At 41.6% G+C, this 16,003-nt stretch overlaps 1 protein-coding gene across 1 annotated transcript in view; it reads right to left on the bottom strand.

Annotated features, from left to right (window-relative positions):
• The window catches only part of LOC126457736 (uncharacterized), a 347,274-nt gene that overhangs the window by 179,819 nt on the left and 151,452 nt on the right, over window positions 1-16,003 (bottom strand). Inside the window, exon 4 of the mRNA XM_050094281.1 lies at window positions 4,042-4,189. Within this exon, the coding sequence (XP_049950238.1) occupies window positions 4,042-4,189 (148 nt within the window). The remainder of the gene's footprint in view (window positions 1-4,041; window positions 4,190-16,003) is intronic.

Genomic DNA, 16,003 nt, shown 5'->3' with positions numbered 1-16,003 from the left:
AAAGTACACACAACTGCACAGATACCCAAATGCACACTCCCTTGGCCATGGCAAGATGATTATATGATTACTGGTACTTGATTACTCAAAGCAGTTGCCTGAGCTGATGGATGTGTGGTGGAGGTAGGAAAGATCACTAGGATGAGGTACATGGAAAAAGGCATGTCTTTGGACAAATGACCCCATGGCCACACAACAAGAGAAAGAGATTACAGAGGGTGTTGTGACTTGGCAAGACAGCCAAGCCACTATGAGAGGAAGCCGAAAGGCACGTGTTTAAGCTCACGCAGGCTGGCATGAGGTCTGGAACAGTTAAAGGAATAGAGACTAGCAAAAAAGGTACGTAGCTTCTGGAATACTTAACTTTAACCCATAATTGGTGAACATCGGTCTGATGGTACATGCATCACAAGATAAATAGCACATGATAATGGCACCTTGCTAGGTCATAGCAAATGACGTAGCTGAAGGCTATGCTAACTATCGTCTCGGCAAATGAGAGCGTAATTTGTCAGTGAACCATCGCTAGCAAAGTCGGCTGTACAACTGGGGTGAGTGCTAGGAAGTCCCTCTAGACCTGCCGTGTGGCGGCGCTCGGTCTGCAATCACTGACAGTGGCGACACGCGGGTCCGTCGTATACTAACGGACCGCGGCCGATTTAAAGGCTACCACCTAGCAAGTGTGGTGTCTGGCGGTGACACCACAGAGGGCAGAGCAAAAGAGATGTAGGAAGAGGAGGAGGGTGAAGGAATGGGGGAAGGAGAGGGAGAGAGGGAGAAGGGGGAGAGAGAGAGAGAGAGAGAGAGAGAGAGAGAGAGAGAGAGAGAGAGAGAGGGTGGGGGGCTTTGATTATCTATCATCATGCTGAAAGTGAGGGATATCCTACCCATGATCCTTCCAGCCTCTTCTGAAATAATATTCTGTCACCCACTCAACCTACACGACATCCTGGTGCAAACCCATGCCACTCCCCCTCACAACCCCTTGCCACATGTGTCCTATCCCTATGGAAGAAGCCATAGAACTCAAGCAAGTTTGACAGCTGTCACCCCTTCGACATCCAAAAATTGCTCCCACACAGTCCTGCCACCTGTGGATGGCATTATCTGCAGTGATGAGAATGCCTTTGCACACTGTGCTGAAGATCTCACTAACACCTTTACAGACAAGCACTATCTCTGACTCAGTACCACTACTACAGGTGAGCTGTCTCACTTACTCCTAAACTGCATTCTCTAATATGGAATTATTTCGAGATGATGATAATAAATGCTCTGAAATTCAGTGTCTATTGTTAATTTCATTAAAAAAATAAGCATTGTTATTTCTTATGGACAGTGTGGCTGGTTCCAGCGGAGGTTTGAGTCCTCCCTCGGGCATCGGTGTGTGTTTGTCCTTAGGATAACTTAGGTTAAGTAGTGTGAAAGTTTAGGGACTGATGACCTTAGCAGTTAAGTCCCATAAGATTTCACACATTTTTGTTATTTCTTTATTTATCTGCTGTGTAGATACCACATGAAAAATATCACCATAAACCAACACATTATGCTCATGTTCACAGATGCACTTATGCAATATGTTTACATACTGTGCACCACATATACTAAGGGTTGGGATACACAAGAGTTTTTTGCTCTCAGACAGTTCGGCACTCTCAGATAGTGCTCACGGAATTGTTAATGCTAGGAGCAAAAGACTTTCTAACAACCATGCATCACAAGGCAACTCTAGATGAGAATTCTAGAAACTATTCCTCTTAAATCTAATAATTTACTATAATGATTGAGCAGCTGTTTTTTAATAGGCTAATAGGTTTTTACAGCCTAAATATTTTCAGATTCTATTATATACTGGTTTTACAGTGTACATAGATCACTTATGCCTTGTAGACAGAAGTTGGACAGTCTGAATAGGCTTAATCCACAAGTTGTGTTTACATTTTCCTTTATTTATTTGTTTTTATTAAAATTATGTGATGTGCTATTAAAGTCTGTTTTTCTGTTCTGGTTTGAAAAGTTCTCGGAATCACGACACCAGGTCAGTGCTAGTGCAACACGTTGTTCACGTGATATTCATTGGACTGTTGGCTGTAAACACGTGCCATGTCAGTGCTCTTGGAAGAGAGCTGTGGTGGTGATGTGGCCCTGTTGTTGTTCTTGCATAGTGATTTGCGAAGATGGAAAAAATTGAGATTAGAGAAGTGATTAAGTACTTCGTAAAGAAAGGCATGAAAGCAAAGGACATTCATGTCAATTTCCAGAATATACTGAGGAACTCTGCTCATTCATGTCATCTGAAAGGGTATATCAAATTTTAACTGAAAAATTAGAAATTAAAAAATTATCTGCAAGATTGGTGCCACGACTATTGACGCTGGATCAAAAATGCATGCCATCGCCATGGCAATATTACACGAAATGAGGTATGAATTGCTGCCACACCTGCCTTATTCACCTGATATGGCTCTGTAAGAATTCCATCTCTTCCCAGAACTGAAAATTTTTCTTGGTGAACAAAGATTCTCTTCAAACGAAGAACTGATAGCCAGAGTTGACAACTATTTTGCAGGCCTGGAGGAAACTCATTTTCGAGATGAGATCAAGGCACTGGAACATCATTGGACCAAGTGCATTAATCTAAAAGGAGACTACGTTGAAAAATAAAAAAAGTTTCAGTGATGTAAGCACTTTTTTCTATTCTGTTCCGAGAACTTTTCAAACCACTCTTGTATATTATACCTTAAAACTATGTGTAATATATAACGAAATAGATTGGTATTGAAATACAAACTTTACTGCTCCAGTCAGCTACATATTGGTCATTCAATATATCTTGTTTGGTGTACAAATAGATGAACTACTGAACTCCAATTCAGTTGTGCTTGGGGACCAAATGGTGTCCTGTCCTAACCTAGATAGTTTGTGACTGAATGTATAAAGTAACTTGTATTGATAAGTGGCACCATGATCTAGATGTGTATTATATTTGTGTTTATAGCTCCATTTACTTCCAAAGTGTTAATTATATGAGGGTTGGAACTTAAATAGTGGCAACTATTTATTCACAACTGATACAAAAGAGTTACATGTTTGCACTTGTTACTGTCCTTCAAAGTAGTCACCAGCATTGTGTAGAACCTGTTGCCAGCAATGTGGAAGGCGTAGTATATCATTAGCAGAGCCTGTTCTGTTGATGATGCGTATGGAGCAGTCTACTGCCTGTCGAATCTCTGGAACAGTTCTGATGTGAATGCCACGAAATGGTTCCTTCATCTTTCAGATCAAATCAAAGTCTTGAGTACTTAAGTCCAGGGAGTATTGTGGATGGTACAGTACTTCCCAGTCCCATCGACTGAACGGAGCAGCCACAGCTTGTGCTGTATGCACATGTGCATTGTCGTACAAAATGATGGGTGGGTTGCACAGAAAGTGTTGCTGCTTCTTTCGTAAGGCTGGTCGCAAGCTATGCTCCAAAAACAAACAGTAATACTGTGCATTGACGGTGGCAATCACTTCAGAATTGTTCCAGAGATTTGACAGGCAGTAGACCACTCCATTCACACCATCAACAGAACAGGCTCTGCTAATGGTATACTACGTCTTCCACATTGCTGGCAACAGGTTCTACACAATGCTGGTGACTACTTTGAGGGACAGTAACAGGTGCAAACATGTAACTCTTTTGTATCAGTTGTGAATAAATAGTTTCCACTATTTAAGTTCCAATCCTGGTATAATCAACGTATTTTGCAATAATGGGCATGTGGTGTATAAAATATTAAGCTTTAAAGTAAGCATGTAATGATGTAATAAAATTACAGTATTAAACGTGTCTTTTCCTTTAGAAAGAAGTTGTATGCTTTTATTGTGTATTATGTTCAGGTCCACCATATGATGACAAAACAGCTGAAGCTAGTTGCAGCACAACATAATTTTATAGTTGTTTGTTAAAGATAGGCCTATATGTAAAACATCTTCTATGACAGTTTTAGAGCAAACCCAACAGAAAATGTTTAATAAAGTTTGGTATGTGTAACTCACCTGAATTTGATGGCATTGTGCTAGGAGCCTGACTCTTAGACTGTATTACATCTGTAGAGTTATGTACTGAAGTATCAGACACTTTACGTTGTGCCTGTGGAGAATATTTTTCTCGGATGGATATTCTGCGAATTACTGGTGCTCGGTACTGTAAAATGCCACATAATCATCACTACAATATTTCCAAGTTAACAAACCATTCCTGACTGAAACTTCCTAAGAGATTAAAACTATTTCCTGGACTGGAACTCAAAACACATAACCTCGCCATCCATGAGCAATTACCTTACTGACTGAGCTGCCAAGACACATTTTTGAATAGCAGAAATTAAAGTTCATCACATACTTTTTGCAAAGGGAAAAAGAAATATGAATAAAATATTTTTTTACACAAAAACTACTGTCAAATGATTTGATTTTATTGACAGTTTGGGTCCAATCTTTCAAATGTCCAACACACAGCTTATGATTTAGAATGATGCTCTCTCTCTCACTTATATACCTTGTAAGCACAAATAAAATATATCAATTTCATCAGAGTTAATATATAATACAGCAAACGGAGTTAGTTTCTATATTATAAACTTTGACTTATTTCAAAATCCTGAAGGTCCTTTACCAGAAAGAAAACCATGAAAAACAATGAATTAATAAATAAATGATCATATCAATATGCTTCCACAGATCATTCTGTATAAACAACATGGGAGAAAGACTAAGCTGTGTAACTAGCCAATATTGTCATTTTTACAGAGAAGTAGCAAAAACAATTGTTCTTAATGACAGGGATTTATGCTATGTATCTCTGGTACTAGTATACTCAATTTATTCTTATAGGGCTTACTCAATTGCTGATCAGGGTTTTCCATTATTTTCCCAACAAATTCTAGGTGAATGCTGGGATGGTTTCTGGGAGACCCTGACCACCACCTCCCCCATTTCCTGCACATTATAACTACTGTTATTATTATTATTATTATTATTATTATTATGTGATGATATGTTCCATAATAGTGAACAAGATTATGGTAGTCCTACAAAATAAAGTATGAAAAAGAAAATATTCACACATTCTCTAGAAACTCAAACTGGCAGTTAGTTTATATTACTTAAAGGTACTCGGCCATAAAAGGATGTGAGCAGTGTTGTTTGCTTCGTGGTAGTTTTTGTGCAGTTCCTATGAACTCTGTGTACTGTTGCACATAGGACTGACATTTCTGGACACTGTAGTGATGAAGAGGATTACAGCCACAAAGACAGTGGACTGTTATTGAGCACTACACAATAAATCCTAAAATTCTCAGTTTAGGGCAACACAAATACTAATCAGGTTTCACTATACCAGAGGAAGTTCTATAGCAGGCTGTGCAAAATCCAACTTCATTACAGTGTCAGTTACACAAAGAGAATTGCAACATTTATCAATAATGCTTGCCCCTTCATTTTGGGGTATGTCCTGTCACTGATATTACAATGCAAAATTTCCAGCTCTTCTTAGAAAATTACTGTACCTGTCTGGTCCTGATATTCTTGATTTCACAAAGAAAAAAAATGTTGTATGTTGTCTTTCTACTAAAATCCACACTGTAGCAGATAGGCTTTAATTTGTCCAGTGTAAAAAGAAACCAATTTTGTCTTATGCTATTTGGGTAGTACATTTCATAAATGTAATTTCAAATGTGACTTAAGTCCTTGCAAACAATTTTAAGGTGAATTTCTCACACATGATGTTCTAATTAGATTTTTCTCCCAGTAAAGACTAGTATATTTAGGTTTAGTAGAGTAAGTTCTACTGGTAGTGAAAGCATATGATGTACTGAAAGAAGCCTAATGGATCTTTGAGAATTGGAGCAGATCTTTAGTTAAGCTGAATTCTTGCACTAATGGGCTGGAGTTCCAGTAGTTTTTCACTCTATAATTCAAACTTCGAGCAAGCAGCAAGTGTTATAGTACACAAGCACACAATGCAGTCTCACCAGCGGACACTTTTCTTTACCTATATATACTCTCTGTGAACCACTGTGAAATGTGTGGCAAATTGGACCTTTGATCATCTGCCTAATTTTTTCTGTGTTATTTCTATGGGATAGATACCTAAAGTGTTGAAGAATATTCATAATTTCTGTCCTGAGAGATGGTGCTTGATAATTTCTGTCCTGAGAGGTGGTGCTTAAAGTTCCCTAAACTGGTTCTCATGAGTAACAAGATTATAATTACATCATATTGCCAGTTAAAGGCCTGCAGAAGTTCACATTGTCCTGCTTTGACTCTTCATTGTAACCTTCACAAAGTCTACCACTGGAAAGATCCTGTTCTCTGTTCTGGCTGGGTTGTTCAGGTTGTTTTCATCAGTATTCCTACAGTCAATGTCCTTATAAGTTGCTGGTTATCTTCACATCAAAGATGTAATAATGTTGACAAATTTACTTGTCTCATTAGTATGCCCTCATATTGCAAGCCCTTGCGCTGCGAAGTATGGGAGCGAAGATACGATTTTTAGTGAATGAGATTGATTTCACTCCATTTGTGTCGGTTTTTGTTTTGAAATCTGGGTAAATACATTGATGTTTGATTTTAAGGATTTGATTTCAGTGCAGCTTCTCTATGGCAGCCTGGTGCAGTTTCAACTTTTCTACCCCTTTCTTCCAGTCCAAAAAACCAGTTTCCACAAAAGTTTCTTCCTTTTCTGAGAAACCTGAAAATAATTTTCTTCAAATATTGGTCCAAAAATTTTTCAAAAAATGATGTATTTTACCTCATTGTAATTGTGCATATTGTTGGTTCCAAGAGGGTTGATAACTGCAATCTTTTTCTGGAAAGGTTTTTTTACTAACACTAAGATTAGGCTCACCATCACTAACATCTGGTGCATTAACACTTTTCTTCTTAGTCACAAACCTATCCATTTTGAACTGGCCACTAAGGGAGAAAAGACTGATTAATAATTTGACTGATTCACAGTAAGACTAACAGACGACTGATGTTATCAACTTTGTGCCATATTAATCAAACTGCCATTATCCTGGTACCTAATGACACATACTCTTATGCAACAAGGTACATGCAAGTTTAACAGATTCCCCATAAAAGGGGGGCAATGGAGAGGCGGGGGGAGGGGATGGTGAGGAATGCACATTTGAACAGTGGGTTGTGGGGGCACACAGTACCTAGTACCTTGCACCCTTAAGTTGGCATCTCTGTAGATCCACACCACTAATACTATGTGCCGAATCCTACCATCATTCAGCTCAAAGGTGCTCTGTACACAAACACTGAATGTTCAAGCCCACCACATCAGTAACACAAGCAATATCAAATATGAAATGAAAGAGCTGAATAACACGTTCAGAATCAATTAATACAGCTGTAAAACCATAAGCAGAGCAACAAATTTCAACAGGAAGCTGGACATGGAAAATTAAATAAAAACACAGCTCTTGGTTGTCCACTTATCTTACATCAAGTGCATCAGAGATCAATTGGGTAAGATGCTTTGCTGAGGAAGCAACAAATCAGTTTTCTGGAGTGGCACCAGGATCCAGAATTTGGTAGGTTCCACTAAGGATGTAGTAACACTCCTCGACACCGCAGGTGTCTCCAAGATATGTTGAAAGCGCAGTGTGCTTTGCTGAGGAGGCATCAAATAAGTCTTCTGGAGTGACAGCAGGAGCCAGAATAGGCAGGTTCCACTAAGGATGTGCTAAAAGCCCTCAACCCCACAAGTGTCTACAAGATACACTGTCAGTGCAGTGCTGCCTACACTGTGGAAACATGAGCATTATGATTGATTGGGGCATGGGGCACCACAACAGACCAGCACTAGTGCAGCACCATCACGATAGTCGGCAGCCTATTAAGTCTCAGGAAGCATGTGTACTTGCAGTTCAGCCATGGATATACAAACACAAAATAAGAGAGGCAACTGAAATCCAGAAGCAGCCTCACAACAACAATAAGGAGAAGTGCTTATAGGCTCTCGACATTCTGGCTGGTGACGATCCCAGTATGACATCAGTGTGTAGCAGCCCCAATATGCACTGCGACAACCAGCTAAACAAACACTGTGTGCAGAACTGGCATCATTTCTCTGCAACTAACAACTCCCTACAAGCTTGTCACCAGTTACCAGCAAGAAGTAACCCTTAAACGGTCAGCTGTATAGCCTCTCCCTCTCTCCTAACACCCACCAATGATATTTTAGGGCCAACAAAACTTGATAAATTCGTCAACAGTGGTCTTATGACATCATTAAATACATTGAAGTGCACCCCCCCCCCCCCCCCCCCCCCTGATAATTAGTTAATTACCGAAACATCAGTTATTTTAAGTATTTTATACTATGAGATGTGTAGATAACTCACCAGTATATAGTTACATAATAGAAAACTCACCATGAAACTAGTTGAAAATTGATAAACATCATCAAACTTTTTATGTATGCTACTGAAAACCAAGATGGGAATTTTTGGGCAGTTTGAAAGAGAAACATCTCCTACCACAGCAGAGGCAGGGATGCCTGTAGAAACAGCCATGTGATCCACAAAGTTGCAACCACTGTGCCACTTTCTTCGTGGGCATGACAGCTAACAAGCTGCCTGTCCGCATGACAGACCACCGCCAAACTGTTGATAAGAAACAGCTGGACCACCCAGTTGCTGAAAATGCTGCCCAACACGACGTGCTTCACTTTAATGATTGATTCGAAGCCTGAACCATTTGGATCCTTCCTATGAGCAATAACTTTTCTGAACTGTGCAGGTCCGAAACCTGTCCTTCATTCTTGTAACATCCCCCCATTCCCACCCCATTTCCCCATCCTGCATCCACCTATCCCCTTCCCTGCTCCCAGTCCAGCATTACGCACACCTTCTATCCCACCGAAACTCCTACTGGTCTTTTCCCCTTCTCGTATTCTCTCCTCCCCCTCTCTCTTTTCCCTCTTCTTTAACACCCTCCGCACAGCCTCGTGACACTGAAACCAGCAGCTCTAGTCTGTTTCCACCATGCACCTGCATGCTACCACAGGAGGTAGCACAGCATCCTCCCCCAGACCTATCCTACCATACTTCCTTCCTCTTCCTGCCCCATACTGCCTCCTTGCCTTCATCACCCACCCCAGTAGATTGCTGCTTAAGTCAGAGTAGTTGCAGTTAGGCTCCAGCACCCACAGACAGTGTCCATGTGCATATAAACTGTGCTTCTATGACTGTGAGTGTGTGTGTGTGTGTGTGTGTGCGTGTTTTCTATTTTGGAAGAAGGGTTTTCTCCAGAAGTTTAATACTTTGCAGCCTTTTTTGCCATGCCTGTCTGCGATGTAAAGCCTTTTCTTTATGGTGAATTGTTGTTATTCCAACCAGGACTTTCCATTGACAGATTTTGCCTTATGTAGTTTCTTCCATCCCACAACAAAGTGGTATTTCACTTTGTTACTATTCTCTAGGGCAGGGGCGGACAGGAATGCTGCACGTGTGCAGTGCACTTGCACGCGTGCAGTTAACAGGTGTTCTGCGTGCACTCAGGGGCAAGCTAGCCACCCGCTTCTCTCCCCTCCCCACCATACCATCTCTCCACTCCTTCCTCTGTAATGCGGTTTCTTTCCTAGCTTGCTTTACTGAATGAAGGAATAAGGTTAGTAGGAGTGCTTGAAAGAAATCATGGTTTGAAAGAGTGCCTTTTACCCATGATACATTTTATTTAATTATCACAGGTGGAGTTTACAATACGTTTAATGTCTGGAACAAAATTTCTACATACAGACAAACGCAAACAGTTACATAAATTTTCATCACTGATGTTTGCTCTTAACTGAGAGTTATTAATTTTCATAACAGAAAAAAATCTCTCACAAACGTATGTTGAGCCAAACACTGAAATTATCTTCGCAGCTTCACGATGGAGACGAGCAAACTCTTGCTGTGGAAAGTCGTGATAAAAGTCTATTACACATCTTGCCAAAAGGAACTTGTCTCTCAGACGTGAATTACACTGTAGATCTATTAATTCCATTTGCAAATTGGGATGAATATCATCTACAGAAACAGCAAATGGTCTTGAGAACCATTCAAATGCTTGGGATAAATATGATATATCCCCAAATCGCTTGAGAAATTCCTCATTTACTGCACTAAGTATGGAAACATATTCTTTGCAATTGTGTTCTTGCACAGTAGACAGAGTAGGGAAATGGACTGTGTTCCCTGACGAGAGCTGTCTTTCCCACAGATCAAGCTTGCTAGTTAAAGCTTGTACCTTTTCAGCTAATGTTCTCCTTGTAAACTTGTGTTCAGTGCATTTATGTGTCCGGTAATGTCCACTAAAAATGCAAGGGCGGCAAACCACTCTAGATCTTCTAACTTGGGGTCGTATCTTCCTTTGTCCTTTAAGAACTGATTTCTTGGTATTCTCAGCTCAAAAAATCTTTTGAGAACATTACCATGGCTAAGCCAGTGGACTTCACTGTGGTAAGGTATGTCACTGTACTCTTCCCCAATTTCAGCTAAGTATGTGTGAAACTGTCTTTATGTAAGCCCATGGCATCTCAAATAATTAACTGCCCGAATAACCACTTGCATGACATCCCCCAGTTTTGCTGCTTTTGCACAGAGTACTTCTTGGTGCAAAATACAGTGGATGCTGTACAATGATTCTTCTGTACGCTGTAGCTTTTTTCTGAGTAATCCAACAAATCCCATTTGTTCCCCTTTCATTGCAGGTGCTCCGTCAGTTGTCACTGACACCAAACGTTCCCAGTTTAAGCCAGCTGAATCGACAGCTTCTTCAACGGCTTTTAGGATGTCTGCGCCGGTGGTCGTGCTTTTTAAAGATATCATATCTAAAAAATTCTCTGTTATGTGCAGAGCAGTGTCCACGCCGCGGACGTAAATCACTAATTGCGCGGTGTCTGAAATATCTGTGGACTCATCAAGTGCGATAGAAAATGCAATAAGCACCTGCACTGCACTCCTTAATTGATGGTAAACGTCACCTACCATGGCACTTATACGACGACTTACAGTCCGCCGAGAAAGAGTGATAGCTTGAAACTGATTTGCATTCAGCGGGCAGCGTCATTGATGCACTCCTTTATAAACTCACCTTCAGCAAATGGTTTTCCAGCTCTCGCAATATTAAGCGCAATCTTATAACTTGCATGTACCACTGGGCTATCATTGTTGTCATCCTGAAAAATTGAAAACAGTGCTCCATAAAATGTAAAATCAGTTAGATGAGAGACAAGACGAAAGAAAGTCGCAGATCTCTCGTGACAACAGCAACTTACGTCAGATTCATCTAGTATCGTCAGATCGCTCTTCTTAAGTTCAGTCAATTTCCCCATCTGCTTAGAATCCGAAAATAAATTGTACTCGTCCTTGTGAAATTTATTATAATGGCGTTCAATACTAAACTTCCACTGACCAGCGAGAATACTGCCACATATTAAACATTTCGAATTTTCACGTTTCTGTACAAAGAAAAATTGATTCTCCCATTCCTTTTTAAAAGATAGCAAATCTCCACTTCTCTGTTTCCTTGATTCACTCTGCATTTTCTGGTACTTCAGATACAACGTTCACTATGTAGTGGTCACTTTGAATCAACGTCCGCAGCTTAGCCTGGCACTACACTGCCGCAACCTGCCGGCTGTCGCCACTGCCCCATTGGACGACTGCACGCGAGCAGCACACGTGCAGCGCTGTGCGCTCATGAGCCGCGTGCAACGTTTGCCCGCCCCTGCTCTAGGGCATTACTTTACTCAGTTTCTTCCTCTTTTTTCTAGTGTTTTATTGCCACCTTCCAAACTGCACATACTCTTATTTCCAAGATACCCCGTATCAACAATCTCATCTGCACACAACACATGGTTATGTGACTGCAAGGACTGTAGGTGTAGCATCTCATGTCCCACATTCTTCCCACTGAACCTTGAAACTGATCACTTTTCCTCCTCCAACCTGACATATTTTTGCATGTTTTTCTCTACCTTTCTTGTGTCACATGTACTTTGTTGGACCCCGCAATTAACAACCTCCACCCCCTTCTCTCTTCCCTTATTCCAGCATGTACATATTGACCTCACCTAATCCAGTTACACCTGCTGCCCTCTCTCTTCACAAATATCCACCCAGTCGCCTGCATCCCAGTATTATCATCTTTTTACTTATTTTTCTCTTTGGCCCCATTATGTTTTCACATAGATTTTATTAGCCTGTTTTTGTCTTTCGCTATACGCCCCACTTTTCTCCTGTACTTCATCCACTTCATTAATTTTGTGATTTTTCCATCCATTTTTAAATTTCTTGTTCTTCCCTGTGGATCTTTGATCCTTCCATCTGTGCCAGAACACAGAAGTTTCCCAATCCCTAGCCAGAACCCAGTCCTGCATGCTGTTCCTGAACTGTTGCCTAGCTCATGGAATTCCTCCAAATGGCCTGACCAACAAATTACCTATCTCTAGCTACAATGCACCCTTTGACAATGACCTCATTCTGCTCAGGTTTCGTCAGTCCATAGCCCTCATCACCTTAGTCCCACAAAAACATATGAATCATGCCCAAACCTCCTTGCAATATCTCTTCTTCAACCATAAAATTCTCCTTCTCTTCAGTCCCAATTTCCTGTATCCCATGCCCCATTCTGAAACTCTTGTCTTCAAGGAACTAGAGCTGCATGCACATTGCCACTTCAAAAAACTCTCCAACCTGTTCACCTCCTACCCCCACTTTTGACTACCGCTATCCACGGCCTCTACAAGAGCCATCCCTAATGTCCCCTCACAGACTGAGGGGGGAGGACATCCTATCCACATTCTTCCAGTATCTGAACACCTTCTCTGTCATTCAGTTCACCTGGTCCACTTCAACCCAAAAAACCACCTTCCTCAATTTTGATCTCCTCCTCAACGATGGCTACATCAGTACCTCTGTCCACATCAAACCTACCAACCACTGAGAATACCTCCATTCCAACAGTTGCCACCCATTCCACACTACATAGCCCTTTCTCTAGAGTCTAACTGCCTGTATCTGTTGCATCTGAAGTGATGAACAGTACCTCTCCAAATATGTCAAAGATCTCACTGAGGCCTTCACAGATGGAAATTATCCATCCAGCCTTGTCCAGAAACAGCTCTCCTGTGCCTTGTCTCTCCAGTCACCTACCACCTCCCACATACCCACTGTCTGGCTACAAAGGAGTAATCCTCTTGTGACTCAGTACCAGCCAGAAGTGGAGCAACTGAATCACATTCTCCACCAGAGTTTCAATTACCTCTGTTCTGAAACAAGGAATATCCTCCACATCCCTCCCACAGTGATATTCCGCTGTCCACAAAACCTATGCAAATGTCCTTTTGTCCATCCTTACTCCTCTCCTGCTCCTAATCCCTTTCCTCATGACTCATATCCCTGCAACAGACCTAGATCCAAAACCTGTCTCACACATCCTCCCACTACCACCTACTTGAGCCCTGTCACTGTCATCTCCTACCCAATCAAAGACAGGGCTACCTGTAAAAGCAGTCATCTGATCCACAAACTAAGCTGCAAGAACTTTGCCACTTTCTATATGGGAATGACAAGCTGTCTGCCCGAAATAATAGCCACTGCCAAACTGTAGTCAAGAAACAGCTGGACCACAAAGTTGCTAAACAAGCTGCCCAATATAATGTGCTTCACTTTAATGACTGATTCACAGCCTGTACCATTTGTGTTCTTCCCACCAACAACAACTTTTCTGAACCACAGCTCGGAATTCCATATCTCATTCCCATAACCCCACGGCCTCAACCTTTGCTAGTCCGTGTCCTCCACCCACATATCCCCAATATCCCCTTTCCTGCTCCCACTTCTACACTACACAATCCTTCTATCCCACCAATCCTCCTACTAGTATTTTCCCCTTCTCTACTGCTCATCTCTCCCCCTCCCTTTCCCCTCATCCTAACCACCCTCCCCCCCAGTACAGCCTCCTGACACTGCACCTAGCAGCCCTATTCTGTCCCCACCACATTTCTCCCACAGGCAGCACAGCATCTTCCCCCTCCCCACCCCATGACTCCTCCTTACATCCACCACCCACCCTGACAGATTGCTGCACACATTAGTCAGCCACCAGTGCCCAGAGACAGTGGCCACGTGTGTGTGAGTTGTGCTTGAGTGATTTCCTGTGTGTTTTCTATTTCAGAAGGACTTTGTCCAAAAGCTTAATATTTTAGCCTGTCTGCAACACAATGCCTTCTGTTTGTGGAGACTGACAAGACATAAAAAACTATAAAACTATAGATCTAACAGTCTCCTCTTGACAATGAAAATGATGTTCACTAAAATTATCGTCAAATGCAGGGTAAAAATACTGAATTTTAATAAAGGAACAAGCTGGCTATAAACATGTACAAAGCATGACTGATCAATTACACAAAAAAGAATGAACAACCACTTGTTTTGGATTCATGGATTTTGTGATAGTTTCTGACTTGCTTTCAGCTAATTTGTATTAACTGCCCTTGTAAAAAATGGTATTAATTCAACTTAAATGTTGTATTGAAATTTTGTTCAGTGCAACATATTATTATATTACATTTCATAAGATAGTGGGAAATCTGAAGTGAGAGAAGAGATTCCATATCACCATAAATACACTGAGCCAAAACATTATGACCACCTAATTAAAAATGTGTTGGTCCCCCCTCTGGAATACAATTCAGCAGTGATTCTGCTTGCAATAGATTTGACAAGTACTTCATAGGTTTCCAGAGGTTTGTGGCACCTATGCACAGGTCACACACTCCTAGAATTTATGGGCGGTTGATCTGTGGACATGGAGCTGCTGCCCGACAGTGTCCCAGTTGGGTTTCATCGAAATCAAATAAGCCGAATTTGATGGCCAAGACATCAACATGAGTTCACTATCATGCTCCTCAAACCATTGCAGCATGATTGGGCCTTGTGACATGGGCAGTTATCCTGCTGGAATATGCCATCACTGTTAGAAAATGCATCAAGCATAAGGAGTTACAGGTGGTCCCTAATAATGTTCGGGTAGTCCATAGCTGTCATGGTGCCTTTGATTACGACCACAGGTCCCAAGGAAGCCCAAGTGAATGTCCCCCGTAACATAATACTGCTCCCACCGGCCTGCACTTGTGGCACATTGCATGTTTTGAGTAGCCATTCACCTGGATGATGGCATATCTGGACAAGACCATCAACCTGGTTTAACAAAAAAGGGATTCATCCGACCAGGTGGCATGATTTCATTGATCTGCCATCCAATCTTGATGATCCCATGCCCACTACAATCATAATTGATGATGCTGTTAGGTCAACATGGAAACACGTAGAGGTCCTCTGCTGTGGAACAACATGTTCAACACTTTGTGCTGAATGGTGTGCTCTAAAACACTTGTGCCCGCACACGCAGTGTACTCTGTCATCAGAGCTGCCACAGATCGCCACCTATCCTGCTTTAGAGAATGGGCAAGCCTCTACATTCGGGCAACCAAATTTAGGGAAACTGAGGACCAGCTCAACCATCCATGAATCTGCTAATGTCAAAGATAATGAATCTGGAAGACTATACTTAATATGAAGGGTCAAAAGAAGGGGACATTCCACCAATGTATGTGATACCAACAGTCTGGTTCCATAGCCACATTGTGGGGGTGGCTCATTACACAGGAGAAAACAATGGGTGAGATTGGTTTGACCAATGCGTAGACGACATAAGACAATGGACTCCTTCCGAGAGGAGCATTAGGAAGAGTGCCTTTGGGCAAAGAGAGATTTTATGTAGATCCACATATCTGCAGCTGGAACAATGAAACAGAATGGGGTGTAAGTATCTCCTCCTCTTGCCAAGTGGCCAGCCAGTTCATTCCCTGGAATGATCACATTACTTGGGACCCAGAGAAAGACAACTGAGTAGGTGTCATGGCCAAGGGCAAAGAGAAGGTCATGGATAGCAG

Source organism: Schistocerca serialis, chromosome 2 (genome assembly GCF_023864345.2).
Source record: "Schistocerca serialis cubense isolate TAMUIC-IGC-003099 chromosome 2, iqSchSeri2.2, whole genome shotgun sequence".
Taxonomy (NCBI): Eukaryota; Metazoa; Arthropoda; class Insecta; order Orthoptera; family Acrididae; genus Schistocerca; species Schistocerca serialis.
The sequence above is the reverse complement of the archived record's forward strand: the minus strand, read 5'-3'. Positions and strand labels throughout refer to the sequence as shown.